Consider the following 15774-nt stretch of genomic DNA (forward strand, 5'->3'; position numbering starts at 1 on the left):
AGAGTCTGGGTAGTTCCATATTCTTTCCATTTCCTAATGATGGAGCTCACTGTGCCCTTGGAAACTTTCAACACTCGAGACATTTATACCCTTCCCCAAATCTATGCATCCTCACAATTCTATCTCAGAGATCTACAGATGGTTCCTTGTACTTCTTGGTCGAGTTTCTGCTCTGAAATGCACTGTCAACTGTGGGACCTTGTATAGAAAGGTGTTTTTCTTTCTAAATCATGTCCAATCAATTGAATAATGTCCAATATTTTTAAATCATGGCCACAGGTGGACTCCAATGAAGTTGTAGAGATGTCTCAAGGATTATCAAAGGAAATTGGATGCACCTGAGCTCAATGTAGATTGTAGAGTGTCATAGCAAAGGGGTTGAATACTTATTGACTCATGACATTTCAGCTTTTCATTTTTAATTATTTTGTAAAAAATTCGAAAAGTAAAAAAAATCCACTTTGATATGGGGTATTATATGTCAACCAGTGACAAAAAAAAACCTCAACTTAATCCATTTTAAATTCAGGCTGTAACACAACAAAATGTGAAAATGTCAAAGTGTCTGAATACTGTGTGAAGGCACTGTACGTGACTAAGTAAATGTTCAACAAGTAACCAGAAACCAAAGCTGGGCATGGTCAGGTGTGTATGGTAAAGCACAGTATCATGTAAAAGGCTCCTTTCTGTCTCTCAGACTCGGCTCAGCTCTCCCACCTCCCAATCTGGCGAGCCAGGTCTGAGGCTCGTTTCCGGGTCTCACGGGAAGAATTATCACCACCAAGGTAGCATGTGGTAAAGATTCGGTTACAGAGGTCTTGTGGTTCACACGGTGTGAATGTTTCTTCAGACACTATGCGGCGGACATCAGCCAGCACTTGTGTGTCTGGCAGGGATGGGTGGATGATATATGGAGGACTGATGAGAAGCTTAAAAGAGGAAACAACATGGCGATGTGGAAGGGGCTCACAGGCAGTGGAATGATGATAAATAAAACACTGACCTCCTGCAAGAACAGCCGTACAAACGAGATGGCACATAGAGAACACCACACAGGCTGTAGATGCCGAATCAACACCGCCACTCAGTGGGAGAAAGAAACCGGCCTAGAATAGATGTTATTACAGGCCCATTGGTACATGACGAGCCCACAAAGCAAAAATCGAATCGCTCAGATAACTCAAGTCCTAGTCCTCCACAAGTAAGGCACACGCACAATATCAATGTATCGATTGGAGCTTGTACCGTGTGGAAGTGGCCGTGTGCTGTGTGCAGGAAGGGTGTCGGAGTGAACTCCATTCAATGTACAATGTGCGCTGAGTGGGTTCATCAAAAATGTAGTGGTCCGAGAGGGTCATTAACCAGTGTGGCAGCTACATTCAAATGTAAGGTGTGCACAGAGGGAGCTGCAGATGGAGGAAATGTTGAGTTGGATCTTGGAGATGGCGTGAAGCTGGAAGGTGTGAAAACAGAAAACATTTAGCTACCTAGGAGACATGCTGAATGGAGAAGGTGGATCAGACTCGGCAACGGTTGCTAGAGTGAGATGTGCATGGAAGAAGTTTCGGGAACTGAGTGGCATGCTGACGAGGAGGGGAGTGTCGTTGTAGGTGAAGGGAAAGGTGTATGCTGCATGTGTGAGAAGTGTTATGATTTATGGGAGCGAGACATGGGTAATGAATGTAGAGCAGCAACGAAGGCTGGAAAGGGTGGAAATGCGAATGGTTCGGTGGATTTGTGGAGTATCGTTGAGAGAGAGGAAGACAAATGATAAATTGCGAAAGATGATGGGAATAGAGCCTGTGATGGATGCTGTGAAGAGAAACTGGTTGGGATGGTTTGGTCATGTGTTGAGGAAGGATGAAAATGACTGGTTGAGAAGAATGATGGAAATGAAAGAATGTAGAAGGCAGTAGAGGACGGGGAAGACCGAGAAAGACTTGGCTGAAGGTGGTGGAAGAGGAAATGCGGGCAAGGGGGTTAACAAGGGGAGATGTAGAAAATAGGGCAGAATGGAGAAGATTGTCATGGGGACCGCAAGGCTAACTCCCGCTCTTGCAGGGAAAATGACCTTAAAATGCCTGTTGTTGTTGTTGTTGATTGGAGCTTGTACCACAAAGTTGGAAAAAAGCTTCAATCTTCCAGATACACAAGTAACTTTGACTAAATAATCCAAGCTTTGCGATCAGAAATTAGCTCTTCCCAAATGTTGAGAAAGGCATCTGTTAATTGACACTGCAATTACTAACCTGAATGATGATCTGGCAAATCAATTACCTGGTTGCTTCGACGGAGGTAATCCCACAGCCAACACGCTGGCCCAAGACTGAAACAAAGGTCCAGAGATAACTGAATGGCATGGATTATAAGTTGCAATCCCATTAACAAAGCACCAGCTGCGAGACATCCAGACAGCGTTACCTGATTTCCACAGCCGGTGATGGTTGAATCCATTTTATTGGTGTGGAAATCTGGGCGAGGCTGCAGTCTGTAGCTACCGAGAAGTCCACAGTGACGCGCTGATAGACGCAAGCCCGAATCGCCTATGACCGCAATCAGTTATGAATTATTTTTTTACAGAAACCTTTACCGTTACAAAGTTGCTCGAGAACCCAAATCATCACAAGTCAAAAGGAAGAGATTTTCTAAACAGTAATTAGCAAGATAATGGACACTCACAGCACTGTTACGAGATGTGATGTTACTTCGGTAGCTCCGGACCTCATCCAAGTCAACTGTGGCCACCACAACCTCCTGAATCAAATTAAATCAGACAAGGCATATATTTGGTGACCTCTGTCACCCAATAACCATTTCTTTGCTGGTGTTACAAAATGTTTAAAAATGATTCTTGTATAAAATTCATTAGATTCTCATTGAGCATTTTATTGTAAATGTGTTAATGTGTGAAGTAAATGTTTGAAGCTTTTCAAGAATGGTGAAAGTGTGAAATTATGAAAGTGAAATCCGAGTGCAAAACTACAACCAAAATATTCTGGATGTCATGAAATAGTGAAAATGTTATCCAAGTCACTGTTCTGCCACTCAGAGTGTATTTCGCAATGTAGAATCATTTCTCAATTGCGGAAGTATCATTCAATCAACCCATAGTGTCGCGCTGCAATAATCGTTCTCTTCATGACCAATTTTCATGAAGAGTGCATTTTGGAAACTCAAAGGTTGGTGTTTAAGGATGGGGGGGGGGGGGGAGGGAGGGTGGCAAGGTGGAGGGCTGTGCTTCTTTGAGTTTAAAGAAGGTTTTAAGGAAAAACTTAAGCAATATTCAAATATGCAATCATCCGCAAATTAATGGTGTCCTTAAGGGGAAACTTAGGGAAATATTTAAGTAAATCCTCAAATCTTTCCTTAAATATGCTTTATGCAACCAGGCCAAAGTGACCAATACAGCAAACAGCACGTAAATGACCCATTGGTCTTTTGGCAATTTTTGGTAAACAGGACGACCAATTGGTCTCAAATAGAAAATGGCAGTATTTTTTTTTTTTTTTTTTTTTGTATACAAGATCGAGGCTCGTAAAGAGCGAACATTAATCACACAGAAAGACAAACAGACACATAAAACAAATAACATCGGGAGCGGTAGACAAGATGGGGAGAGAGGGGGAAGGACACAAACACAACATTTGAGAGCAGGGACCGAGAGACATGGAGACATCGAGAGATCTGTGGGAGGGAGAGGGCTTTGGGGGGGAGGCATGAGAAGGGGGGGGGGGGGGTGGGAGAGGTATAAACATATGGACACTGCCAGGACGTCCAGGAAAGAAGTTGGAATTTCAAACAAGGTGGATCTGGGGTGAATTAGTGGGGGTAGAAAAGATCAAGGTTTTGGATGGGGGAAGATAAGAGATGGTGGTGAACAGCTGTTTTAAAGACCTGGAGGGAGGAGTGGGATTGAAGGGAGTGTGGGAGTTTGTTCCAGAGGCGGGAGAAAAGAGGAATGAAAGAGTGAAGGTGAGCAGAGAGCCGAGATTTCGGCAGTTTAACTGTTTCTTTAGTGCAACATAATTTACCTTTTTAAAGTCCATGAAATAATTTAAATTGATAGACTAACTAAAACTTTTCCCGTCACTGGGGACAGGTATTTTTGCTTGCTTTTCCCGTCACTGGGGACGGGTACATTGGCTAGTATTATATAGGGACAATGGGGAGGATGGGGTTCTGCTTTTGTGTAGGTAATATGTAGATTTTGTTTCACAGCAACCTCAAATGTGTGGTTCAGAATAGCATAAGGCCCCATTTGAACCCCCAATTTCAGCCAGTTGGGATGGCTATGAATATGAGATTTCAGGCTCACCACATCGGTAAGTGCAAATTGCGCTCCATGGGCGAGGAGTTCTCCATTTACAGCCACCATGGCGCCACCGTCATAGTACGTTCGCTCCCCATCACAGCCACGCAAGTTGGAGAACAGATACACCCCTCCGCTCTGCAGGCATTGTAGACACGAAGGCAGAATCGATGGTCAAATTTGTATCGGTACAACTTGCTCTTCTGTCCTCCCCCATGTTCATATAATAGTGCCACAAAGAATGAAAGAACAGTTATAATTAACAGACATGGATCTCGTACTGAACCACGACATGTTGACCTCCGGCCGTCAGGAATAGCAAAGAATGAAGTGGGAATAGGTGAGGATCTAACCTTGGCCGTGGCATAGCACACACGTTCTTCACGGGATTGAGCCTTGCGGAGCGCATAGTGACTGGCGGAGCTGTTGGTGAAAATCTCAATGCCATCCAGGCCCATGTGTACGTGAGGGCTGCAGAAAATGAAAATATATCATAGGGATGCAAGAAAGATAATCTTCTACTAAACTAAAGGGACGAATTATGTAATTATTACTCTAAATTGCTAGCATGGTGAACTGCACCTGTCTGGCGTCCACAACTCCTCACACATCTCGGTGCCAAAACATGTCTCTTGCGTGGCGATCACGGCGTCTCCAAACAGCACATGGACCTGCGAACATTTGCCAGACATTGTATTCAATGTATACGTGACATTCCCACTGAAAATGTTTATTTGCTAACAAAAGTAAAGATAAATAATTTCCTGCTTTTAGTTTAGTTTTGCTGATGATATTCCATCACATGAACACCCTTTTACATATTATATATTGTCATATATGTAGGATCCCATGGTAGGATATTTACATCCCATGGTAGGATCAGGATTGACTGTTTTTATAATGATGGAATAATATACTCCTGTTCTGGTGAGACCCACATGATGTTGTAAAAGCCATAGGTTCATGGACCCAGTGGTGACCCACATGGTAGTGTCATGTAAAGGCCAGGTTCACATGGAGAGAGATCTGCATGGAAACTTTACACTTTTTAAAAACAGTGAAAAAAGAAAGACAGTCATTTGTCATTAGCTCCGCCACCGAAGGTTGATGGAGGTTATGTTTTCAACCCTGTCTGTCTGTCTGTCTGTGAACAAGATATCTCAAAAAGTTGTGGACAGATTCGGATGAAATTTGGTGGATAAGTTTGGGTGTGTAACAAGAACGAATTGATTAGATTTTGGTGAATATCCGGATCCAGATCTGGATACTAGAATGTCCTAAGTGATTCTTCACCATTGAGAGATGGACCCAAAAATGATACATAGCATGATATCTCAAAAAGTTATGGGTGGATTTGGATGAAACTTGGTGGACATGTTGGGTGTGTGACAAGGACGAATCGATTCCATTTCAGTGAAGATCTGGATCCGGATCCGGATACGAGAGTTTCTTCAAATTCCTTAAGTGATTCTTCACCATTGAGAGATGGGGCAAAACGATATATAGGATGAAATTTCAAAAGGTTGTGGATGGATTGTGACAAAACTTGCTGGAAGATTTGATTAGATGACAAGAACAAGCCAATTATATTTTGGTTAAGGTCCGAATCCAGATCCGGTCTATCAAATGGGATACAAAACGTAAGCTGTTCAGCCTGGTGGAGGTATGCACTCCACCGAATGCCATTCCGAGTCTGGGAGATCGGCGGTTCAATTCTGACCATAACCAAGCCATACCAATGACTTTTTCCTGGTGCATGCGTTTTCATGGTGCATGCTGCTTCCTTGATTGATACTCAGCATTTAAAAAGCGAGCATGGACAAACACCATGGGTTAGCCTATGTTGGGAGGAGGAAATTCCTCCTCAATTGCCCGACTATAAGTAGGGAGAGAAAAAGAGACTTTATAAAGATGATGCACCGGTACTCAGAGTGCATCAGGAAGTTATGTCACTTCCCCAAAGCTTAGCTGTTTATCTGAGGTCGTCTGGTGTAGTCTCATGCATTTGTCTGCCTTTGCTTGTGCATGGTTTGTGTTTCAGCTCCTCAAGGAGCCTTAGACCCTGTGCAAATGAAAATAATATGCAGAGGATGTGTAGTCATCCCAATTAGATTTTTTTGTATACAAGGTCAAAGCTCATGGAAGAGCGAGAACAGTGAACGGATCATGATGCAACAAATCAAAAGGAACAAGAGAAAGAGGGGGGAATTGCCAACAGCAGGGTTGAAGGATAAAATAGAGGGAGACAAATAATCGGTGTGGGTAGGAATGAGGACGCACGGAGTGAACAAGTTGGATACAGAAGCAAACTCTAAAAAAAAAAAAAAATTTTTAAGGCCATTTTCCCTGCTAAAGCAGGCCCCATGACAATAATCATGGTTCCCTTTTTAAGGCAATGTTTTTTATAGCCGGATGCCCTTCCTAAAACACCAACCCTTTAGTCGCCTCTTACGACATGCAGGGATACGGGGTACCTATTCTAAATCAGTGTCCACACCGGCACATTCATCCCAGAAAGCTGGTACTCAATTAGCCGACCTCGGAAGGATGACAGGCTGAGTCAACCCCCCTGGCGTTAATTCAACGATCGACCGGGATTCAAACTCAGGATCCTAGGATCCCAAACCAGCACCCTAACCACAAAGCCAACACCAAGCTTGAAGCAAACTTGAACACCACGCCTGAAGCAAAGCAACAGAAGCAAACTCTCAGGAAGGAAAAACTAGAAGGTGACCTTGGGGTAGGGGGATTAATGGGGGCAAAAACCGCACACTACGTGGATCAACTTGAAAGACACAAAAAGCAACGAGTCAGATATACTATTTCTCACCTGCCCAGTGATATCCTGAATTTCTTTAGGTAGAATAAAGTCCTCCACTTCCCTGAGGAAAAATAAGACAATGCCAAAGCATAATCGTAAAGCTTGTCAAAGCAATTACTTTGAGATTTTCCTGCCAAATTAAAATCACGACATAAGAAATTGATCGAGTAGTTTTATAATTGTAATCGGGATAAACAACATATTCCAATGCAAAAGTACATGGAACAAAGACATAACTCCGTTTGATTGTCTGCCAAGGAGGTTTGCATTTTGAATCCAAGGGTGTTGAAGGAAGTAGCTCCATTTTATAAGGCAAAGGTGCGAGGTTGTTGAGGGCAATACAGTAAATTTAATATATTTTGAAGGTCGGAAATTTTTCAATATGGTGACACTAGAAATTTTCTCAGGCGTTGGAGGGTTTCTAGGCCACTCACAGCAAGCCTTCTCACAGTGACAGAATCCTTACCAAGAGGCTGGAACTTTTGAGCTTTTGCATGACTTTGGAAGTTCAGAAGGCTGCATGTCAGGTTCAAATTGTCACTTGGAGGTGATTCGGGTGTCAAACGAAAGCTCTTTTCAAAAGGAGATTATTCGGTTCTGAGCAAAAGCACCAATTTAAATATAACAAGTCAGGAGACGACGATGGTTCACGAGCGAGCGGTATTCAATGACAAAGGACGGACTATAACCGAAACAGGCGCGGACAGGCCAGGCCCGGAAATGTCAAAACGAAGGTTACTGACCTTGAAATGAGATAGAAAATAATGTATAATCAGTTATGAGGTTAGTTAGCTACACAATACCGAAAATTCGGTGAAAAATGAAGTGAAAAAAAAAAACGAAAAAAAAACGAAAAAAAAAAAACGAGTTCCGTGGGGCTAGACACATGACATTGGCCTAACCAAATATCGAAGCCCCTGTCAGATTCCACCAAATCCCTCGGAGAAGATGTAGCTTGAACTCGATTACCCCCTAAAAAGACATCTTTTTCGGGCGTGGCTCCGCCCACAATGGACGCAATACACCCACTCTAGGCAAGACACAACTAGATCATGATATCAACCTCCCACCCAAGTTTCATCAAGATCAGATGACATCATCGGGTAGTTATGCTGCGGACAGACAGACACACAGACAGACGCACACACAGACAGACGCACACACATGACGAATATAGTGGTCACTTGATAACTCGTGAACCAAAAACGGTTTACGTCAAGGTCAATACTGCAATACGGGCAGCAAAACTCAAAACCATTGAACCTCACCCGGTCAATCATATTCCCAGAATGAACACAAAAAACGGGATTTCCTGCAGTAGTTTGGGCAGGGAGGATTTGAAAATGCGAGCATCAGTCAGGTTCTCATATACTGTATGTATGTATGTATGTATGTATGTATGTATGTATGTATGTATGTATGTATCTATATATATAAAACACAGTTTGTGTGTGTGTGTGTAATGTTACCGATAGACTCCTAAACGGAGAGGCTCATGTGCTTGATATTTGGCATAGACATGGCCATTGAGCCTGGGAAGAACATGGCCGACCTAAAAAAAATTATTTCATAATATTTTTTTACCATATTTTTACCTCAGCGCATTTCAGCGAGGAATATTATGCACGGAATCTGAGGCGGTGGCAGAGCAGCGCGCTGATTCGCTCAGAGCGATCACGTGATGTTCCTTGCCGCCATAAACTCAGTTACGCGTTCGCACGTATTTCAGAGCAAAAAGCGATTGCGTTTTTTCACATTTCAGCGAGGAACATTGCCATTCACACCACATAGGTTTTTTTTCTTTCATCTTTACGAGATCCATATTTTTTATTCATATTTACCTCAGCGCATTTCAGCGAGGAATATTATACACGGAATCTGAGCAGGTGGCAGAGCAGCGTGCTGATTCGCTCAGAGTGATCACGTGATGTTCCTTGCCGCCATAAACTCACAGTTACGCGTTCGCACGTAATTCACACGTTCAAATCAAATGAGATCCGCGAAGCGAGTTGGTTGAGTCATGCTAACCAAGATGGTGACACGGCGGCTTCACTTTTCACGGAGTATGAGCGTTCTATATATTTTCAATTCAGTGCGCCCGACTCGCTCACGTACTTGATTTGTGGCATAGACATGGCCATTGAGCCTGGGAAGAACATGGCCGACCTAAAAAAAATTATTTCATAATATTTTTTTACCATATTTTTACCTCAGCGCATTTCAGCGAGGAATATTATGCACGGAATCTGAGGCGGTGGCAGAGCAGCGAGCTGATTCACTCAGAGCGATCACGTGATGTTCCTTGCCGCCATAAACTCAGTTACGCGTTCGCACGTATTTCAGAGCGAAAAGCGATTGCATTTTTTCACATTTCAGCGAGGAACATTGCCATTCACACCACATAGGTTTTTTTTCCTTTCATCTTTATGAGATCCATATTTTTTATTCATATTTACCTCAGCGCATTTCAACGAGGAATATTATACACGGAATCTGAGCAGGTGGCAGAGCATTTGCCATAAACAAATCCTCCACCCTCCCCCTCCCCCCCCTCCCCTCCCCCCTCCCCCCCCTCCCACCTCCCCCCCAACCCTCCCCCCCTCCCACCACCTCCCCCCCTCCGCCCTCTTCTCCCCTCGCCCCCCCTCTTCTCCCCTCCCCACCCTCTCCTCCCCTCCCTCCGGTTCCCCTCCCGTCCCGTTCCCCCTCCCCTCCCCTCCCCCGCCCGGCAATGCCGGGTACTTCTGCTAGTATATATGTATGTATGTATATATGTATGTATGTATATATGTATATATATATATATATATATATATATATATATATATATATATATATATATATATATATATTGTTGCGAATATGGAATTTGGCCTCCATATCCGCTTGTAAATATTCCCCTATTTTCTCCAATACTCCCCAACTTTCCCCAGTCCCCCATTCCCTAGTCCCATTGCATGTAAATAACAATCAGTAGAGCCGACCTTCCCCTTATTCCCCCATTAAATGTCGTGCCCAGGTCCACCGCACCACACGTAGACAACTTTCGGACATCTTCCTAGTTATTCTTAATCTATGTCAGTTAAGGCCTCGTTTCCATTAATTATGACTCTTCGTTGCACCAGAATGTGATTATATGGCATCAGTAGTGAGTTTAGGACCTTTCCCATACCTCCTCCCATCTTCTTCCCCAAACAACAACAATAACAACAACTACCACAACAATTACAACAACAACAGAGGGGATGGCGGCGGAGCGGGGGAGGATGCGTCCTCACACCGGCTCGATTAGCTCCAGACCATGCGCTCCACGGGGTTACCCCGAAGGGGCTGGCTGTCAGCTCCTCGTCGGGGGCGGAGCCAGTAACCCCCCCCGCACGCACCCAATGAGAAGCAACGTGCCGATTCCACGAGGCGGAGCTAACGAGCCGAGGGCGTGTCACTCCCCGCCGGATATACGCGGCCACGCGCCGGATGTGACGTAAGATGCGCCCCCAGCTTGAGACGACAGGGCGCCACCTCGAGCGCTGAGAGACCTCCTGCATCTTTTGGGCCGCGCCATCCTGTCCCTGAGCACAGGGTGCACCTTGTGCTGGCCATCGAGTGCCCGCTTTCCTTGTCATCGGTCCCCGTGTGAGTCAGTTTTTGTCCTGTTTCTCTGTGGTCTGTCGGGAATGGTATAGGGTTGTGTCTGAGTGCCTGTCTTCCTATGATGTACCTCTCGTCCCTGTAATCTGACCTTCCGCACGAATATGGCCTCCTCCGGAGGTCTTGAGAGCTGAACCCCTGGTGTCGTATTGTGTCATTATGACCCAGCCGGGTGTCTTCTCTTTCCTATTGAGCCAGCGTAGCGCGGCTTCGTCGACGTTCGAGTACAATCGGGTAATTTGTGCGGACACGACGGCCATTCCGCTCGGCCCACCTTAACATCAAAGTCGTGTCTGTAACAATTGGTGTCAGGAGTGGGATTCGAGGCCCGACCAAATTTTGAAGAAAAAAAAAAAACGAATAGAGGAAAAAAAAAATTTGGTCAAAATTTGGAGCGGCCGAAATTTGTTTTGTTTTACGAAACTCGAATTTTGCAAGTCGCGCTATGGCGGATCAAGACGGCTGGGGTCCGGTAGGGGAGAGTGAGGCAGGGTCGGTCCAGGACCAAATTGAGGGACGTGAGGAGAGCGAAGCAGCGAGGGTAGCAGACGCGCAAAATGGCGCCTCGCTGGTCACCGCGCCCGCGACCGTGGCAGCGCCCCTGGTGGATCCGAACCTTTTTATGTTGCAAATGAGGGCCCTTATGGAACGAATGGGAGACCAAATTGTGGGAATGAGGGCTCAGGGTGAGCGATTAGAGGGCCAAATGGGGGTAATGGGGAACCGGATGGATGCTCAGGGTGAGCGATTAGAGGGCCAAATGGGGGTAATGAGGGACGAAGCGAGGGGTACTGGTGAGGGGTTAGACAAGAAATTTGGGAAGTTAGACAATAATTTTGAGGAGTTAGACAAGAAATTTGGGAAGTTAGACAATAATTTTGAGGAGTTAGACAAGAAATTTGGGAAGTTAGACAATAATTTTGAGGGGTTAGACAACGGGATAAAAGAGGTGAGAAATGGGTTAATGGGGGTAGAAAACAGAATGGCCGCTCAAGAGAATCAAATGGAAGGGATGCAAAAGGGGTTAGAGGGGTTAGAAAACAGTATGGAAGGCAAATTGAGGGACATGAGGGACCAAGCGGAAAGGGAAGTTAAACAAATGGAGCAGCAGATAGAGGGGGTCAGAGTGGGGGTAGAAACCAAACTGGATGCTCACAGGGAGGAAATGGAGCAGATGAGGGTGGCATCTGGGCAGGAGATGCAAGTGATGGGAGAAGAGATCAGAAGAGGAGTGAGTGAGGAGGTCGGAGGAGTGCGCGAGGAGGTGAGGCACTGTGAGGAGCACATGGAAAAGGAGGTGAGAAAGGGGACTGTAAAGTTACAAGGGGGCATAGAGGACCTGACGCAGGAGGTGGAGCAGCTGACGGTGGGACAGACGGAGTTAGTGGAGCAGGTTCAAAGGAACACTGCGGTATTAGGAGGTTTAAAGGCGACACAGAAAGAACTAAAAGATGACTTGGTAGCGACGAAGAGGGAATGTCAGATGGTACGTGAGGGACTGACAACGAGGTTGGACGAAGTGATAGAGGTTATGGAGACGAAGGATCGGCAGGTGAGGACGCACATGGAAACGGTCAAGGTAGCCTTGGAGGACGAGCTTGAGGAGACGTACCGGGGAATAAAAGAGGTGAAGCACAAATTAGAAGAAGTGGAAGAAGGGATGAGCGAAATTAAGAAGCGACGGAGAGGGGATAAGAAAGAGATAAAAGAGGAGATAAAAGAATTGGTCCAAAGTCTGTGTTTGGATCGTGATGATGTGCTCATTAACCGGATGAGGGATTCGCAGGTGATGGAGGAGAAGCGAAGAGAAAGAGGACCCGGTGTAAGTGGTGACCAATATGGTCGTGCGTATGATGCGCCAGGGGATTTAATAAGCTTGGGGGTCGAAATAGACCCGGGTGTTCGTGAGAGGCCACTGGTGAAGTGTGTGACAGGTCTGGTGTGCGAAAGAGGAGGTGTGCGAGAAAGTCCGACTCTGGGGTGTGTGAGGAAAAAGTGCATGCCAAGGAGTGAGGGTGTTGGCGAGAATGAGTCGGTCGTAGCGCGTGTGCGAGGGAGCACATGGAAGCGTGCTGTGGTGAGTGTTACAGAGGGTGTGACGGGAGAGTGTGCGCGAGGAAGGTGTGTGACGGACAGGTGCATGGGGAAAGAGTGCGCTGTCAAAGGCAAGGAAGAATGCACACCTGTGGTGAGTGTTACAGAGGGTGTAACGGGAGAGTGTGCGCGAGAAAGGTGTGTGACGGGCAGGTGCACGAGGAAAGAGTGCGCTGTCAAGAGTAAGGGTGAGTGCGCTGTCAGGAATGGAGGTGAAAGTAGTGAGAGTGACATGGAGCGTGAGTTAGTTGTGACAGGTGAGCGAGGATGTACACCTGGGATGGAAGGATGCGCACCTGGAATGGTAGAGCGTGAGTGGGAATGCACGCTGGAGTTGGTGGTGAGGCACGTGGTTGGGTGTGCGAATGAGAGCACACCTGTGATTGTCACAGAGGAGGTGACAGAGGAGGGGGCGCGAAGAGGTGTTTTGGTGAGGTGTGCTACCAACGAATGTGTGCCAAAGTGTTCGGTGGTCAGGTGTGTGACCAAGGCTGTGAGTGGAATGGGTGTGCCTGGGTGTGTAAGGAAAGGTACGAGGAGCATGGGCACGGCTGGATGTGTGAGCAAGGAACGGGCTGCGGGGTGTAAGCGTCCAGGTGAAGCATCGACGTTACACGGGTTAGAGGTTAGAGCGACTTTTAGCCGAAGCAGGCCCTCGGTGCGTGCCGGGCCTCGCTTTGAACGGCCGCGTCCAGGCTCCACTAGGCGGAGCTGGCAGCCCGATAGAAAGGGTCGTCATGGCGACCACTTTTTGGTGAGACGTGCCGGCAGGTCGAGATCGGGACATTGGATGGCTCCACGCCGAGAAGGTGCGTGGGATCTCGGGCCGGGTAAACCTCCTTCCCTGCACCGAGCGCCGGACGCATCCAGCCGCCAGCACAAAAGAATTCGCATTCATGGCTTGGCTGTACGAAGCCGGGCTGTAGATGTGAATTGGCGCACCGAGAGTACCTAATAAGTAGACGGGTGATGGTGATAGTGATAGTAGTGATTTGATACAAAATTTAGAAAAGTGAATAGAATTGGCAGTAAATAGAAAATTTTTGAATTGTTGAAATTTGACGTGCAAAATTGATAGTGAGAGACCCCCGATGTGGTGGGATGGCAAATCCACCATCCCTCACAGGTGGGGGCAAAGGAGCAATAGTTTATGGGGTGTATGGCAGTGAAAACTAGCCCGGGAGGGTTAGGATATGGTGTGTAGGGATCTAGAGAAGATGACCTTAGGTAACGTTAAGGTTAGTTAGTGACTGATACCTGTAGTGGGGACGCAGGTAGATTAGTGTGGATTATAATGACGAGGGAGCGCAATAGTTAAAGGGACGACTGGGAAGCGCAAGTTTCAGAAGGGAGTAGTTAGCTGAGATGATGCTGTGTGTGTGAGGATTGAACAGGTGTGATTGCACAGGTGTGCAACTGGACAGGTGTGTGGAGCAGTGTATGAGTAGTGAGTGTTGTGGATCAGCGCGAATGCGCTTGGGGAGAGAAGGGTGCCGGTGGCACCAGGTGTGAGAGCACAGGGTGCAAGTACAGGTGTGTGGAGAGAGTTGGAGTAAGTGGTATGGAGTGGTGTGCGTGGTGCGAAGGTGTGGATGGGGGAAGAGTGGACCCCTTTCACGAGTACCCGGGGCGGGTAGTGTAAGTGTTAGGTAGAGGGTGCAGGTAAATTGTGGTTGGATATTGGCATTTGTGGTGCGGTTGCAGAATGGTGTTGTGAATGGGTGCATTAGTGTTGTGGAAATGGCTGGGCGTGTAGCCTGTTAGTGTGTGTAGTTGGTTGGGCACTCCACCACTGTGAGGATGTCGGCCAGGTGAGGCCGCAGGTGGGCTCTGGGAGCCGGTAGTTGTGAGTGGGTGCCTGAGGATCCCGGGTGTGGATCGGGCAGCCCAGTGCCAGAGAGGGCACGGAGTGGGGAGAGAGCCAGAGGGCCTTCCCCAGGTAGTTAGGTTAGGGTGAGGAGCAGGTAAGCTCGGAGGCAACTGCAGTGGTGGAGGTGTGCAGGTGGGTAGACCCACTGGGAGAGGTACACGCCACAGCCCAGAAATTGTGCGAGGGCACCGGGAGATGAATCGGGGGAGTGAGACCCCAAATTGAAGAGCACCACAGTTTGGCCAATGGGAATTGGTTTTTAGAACCCATAGTGTAAGAGGGCCAATGGTTTGGCCGGAGAAAGACCCCGGGTAGTGTAAAGTTGTTAAAGTCATTTAGGAAATAGTTAGGATTGAAGAACCTGTCGCACCATACGCAGCCACTTACCTGTGGTGATGATGATGACTCCACACCTGTGTTTTCTTTGTTTTGTTGCAGGAGATGAATCGCTGTGTGGATTTGTGAGACGCATCACGACGTGGATGAGACATTGGAGTGATTCCATCTCTCCCTCCCTAGGAGGGACTGATGATGAATTGGTGATGGCAAATTATGATGTTGAGTTGGAGATGGCAAATTTTGATGAGAGTTGAAAATGGCAAATTTGATTGGTTAGGAGGGAGAGAAGACGAATTTGGTTTATGGGAGGAACGGGGAAGACAGTAGGGATGTTTGTTGATTTGTAAAGTAGATGTTTATGGGTAGTGTTGTGTTTTGTGGATACAGTAAGGGGTAAGGGAGGGGCCATGTAGGTTACCTGGTGGGGGGGGGGGCGTACGATAGGAACGTACCTGTCTCACCTGGTTCCCATGTGCCCCCAGTGTGCATTACCTTATATTGCGTGCACTTTTGCGCCCTTACCACCTTACTCACTTGTCTGCTTCTTTTGTCTCCCACCTCCGAGGATCTGGCTTTGGGGTAGAGAGAGAGGAGAGAGAGGTGCTGGCTACGCAGTTGTGGGCCTGCACTTTCGCTGTTGGCTGCCTGGATCGATACACCATATGGACCGCAATGTTTGTGGCCACCCACAAT

The 15774-nt window shown here is 46.7% G+C and overlaps 1 protein-coding gene across 4 annotated transcripts in view; it reads right to left on the minus strand.

Annotated features, from left to right (window-relative positions):
• The window catches only part of NADSYN1 (NAD synthetase 1), an 83300-nt gene that overhangs the window by 25258 nt on the left and 42268 nt on the right, over window positions 1–15774 (minus strand). For 3 of the 4 annotated variants that reach the window (XM_068122849.2, XM_068122852.2, XM_068122850.2), the window contains exons 7-15: window positions 7140–7191; window positions 4892–4980; window positions 4663–4780; window positions 4316–4447; window positions 2680–2754; window positions 2422–2543; window positions 2278–2326; window positions 1004–1106; window positions 718–886 (exon numbers count right to left, since the gene is read on the minus strand). In XM_068122849.2, the coding sequence (XP_067978950.2) occupies window positions 718–886; window positions 1004–1106; window positions 2278–2326; window positions 2422–2543; window positions 2680–2754; window positions 4316–4447; window positions 4663–4780; window positions 4892–4980; window positions 7140–7191 (909 nt within the window). Of the gene's footprint in view, window positions 1–717; window positions 887–1003; window positions 1107–2277; window positions 2350–2421; window positions 2544–2679; window positions 2755–4315; window positions 4448–4662; window positions 4781–4891; window positions 4981–7139; window positions 7192–15774 lie in introns of all 4 variants that reach the window. The other variant, XM_078782232.1, reaches the window with a different exon arrangement.

The sequence above is a fragment of the Myxine glutinosa genome, chromosome 7, assembly GCF_964187855.1.
Source record: "Myxine glutinosa chromosome 7, kmMyxGlut1.1, whole genome shotgun sequence".
In the NCBI taxonomy this organism is placed as follows: Eukaryota; Metazoa; Chordata; class Myxini; order Myxiniformes; family Myxinidae; genus Myxine; species Myxine glutinosa.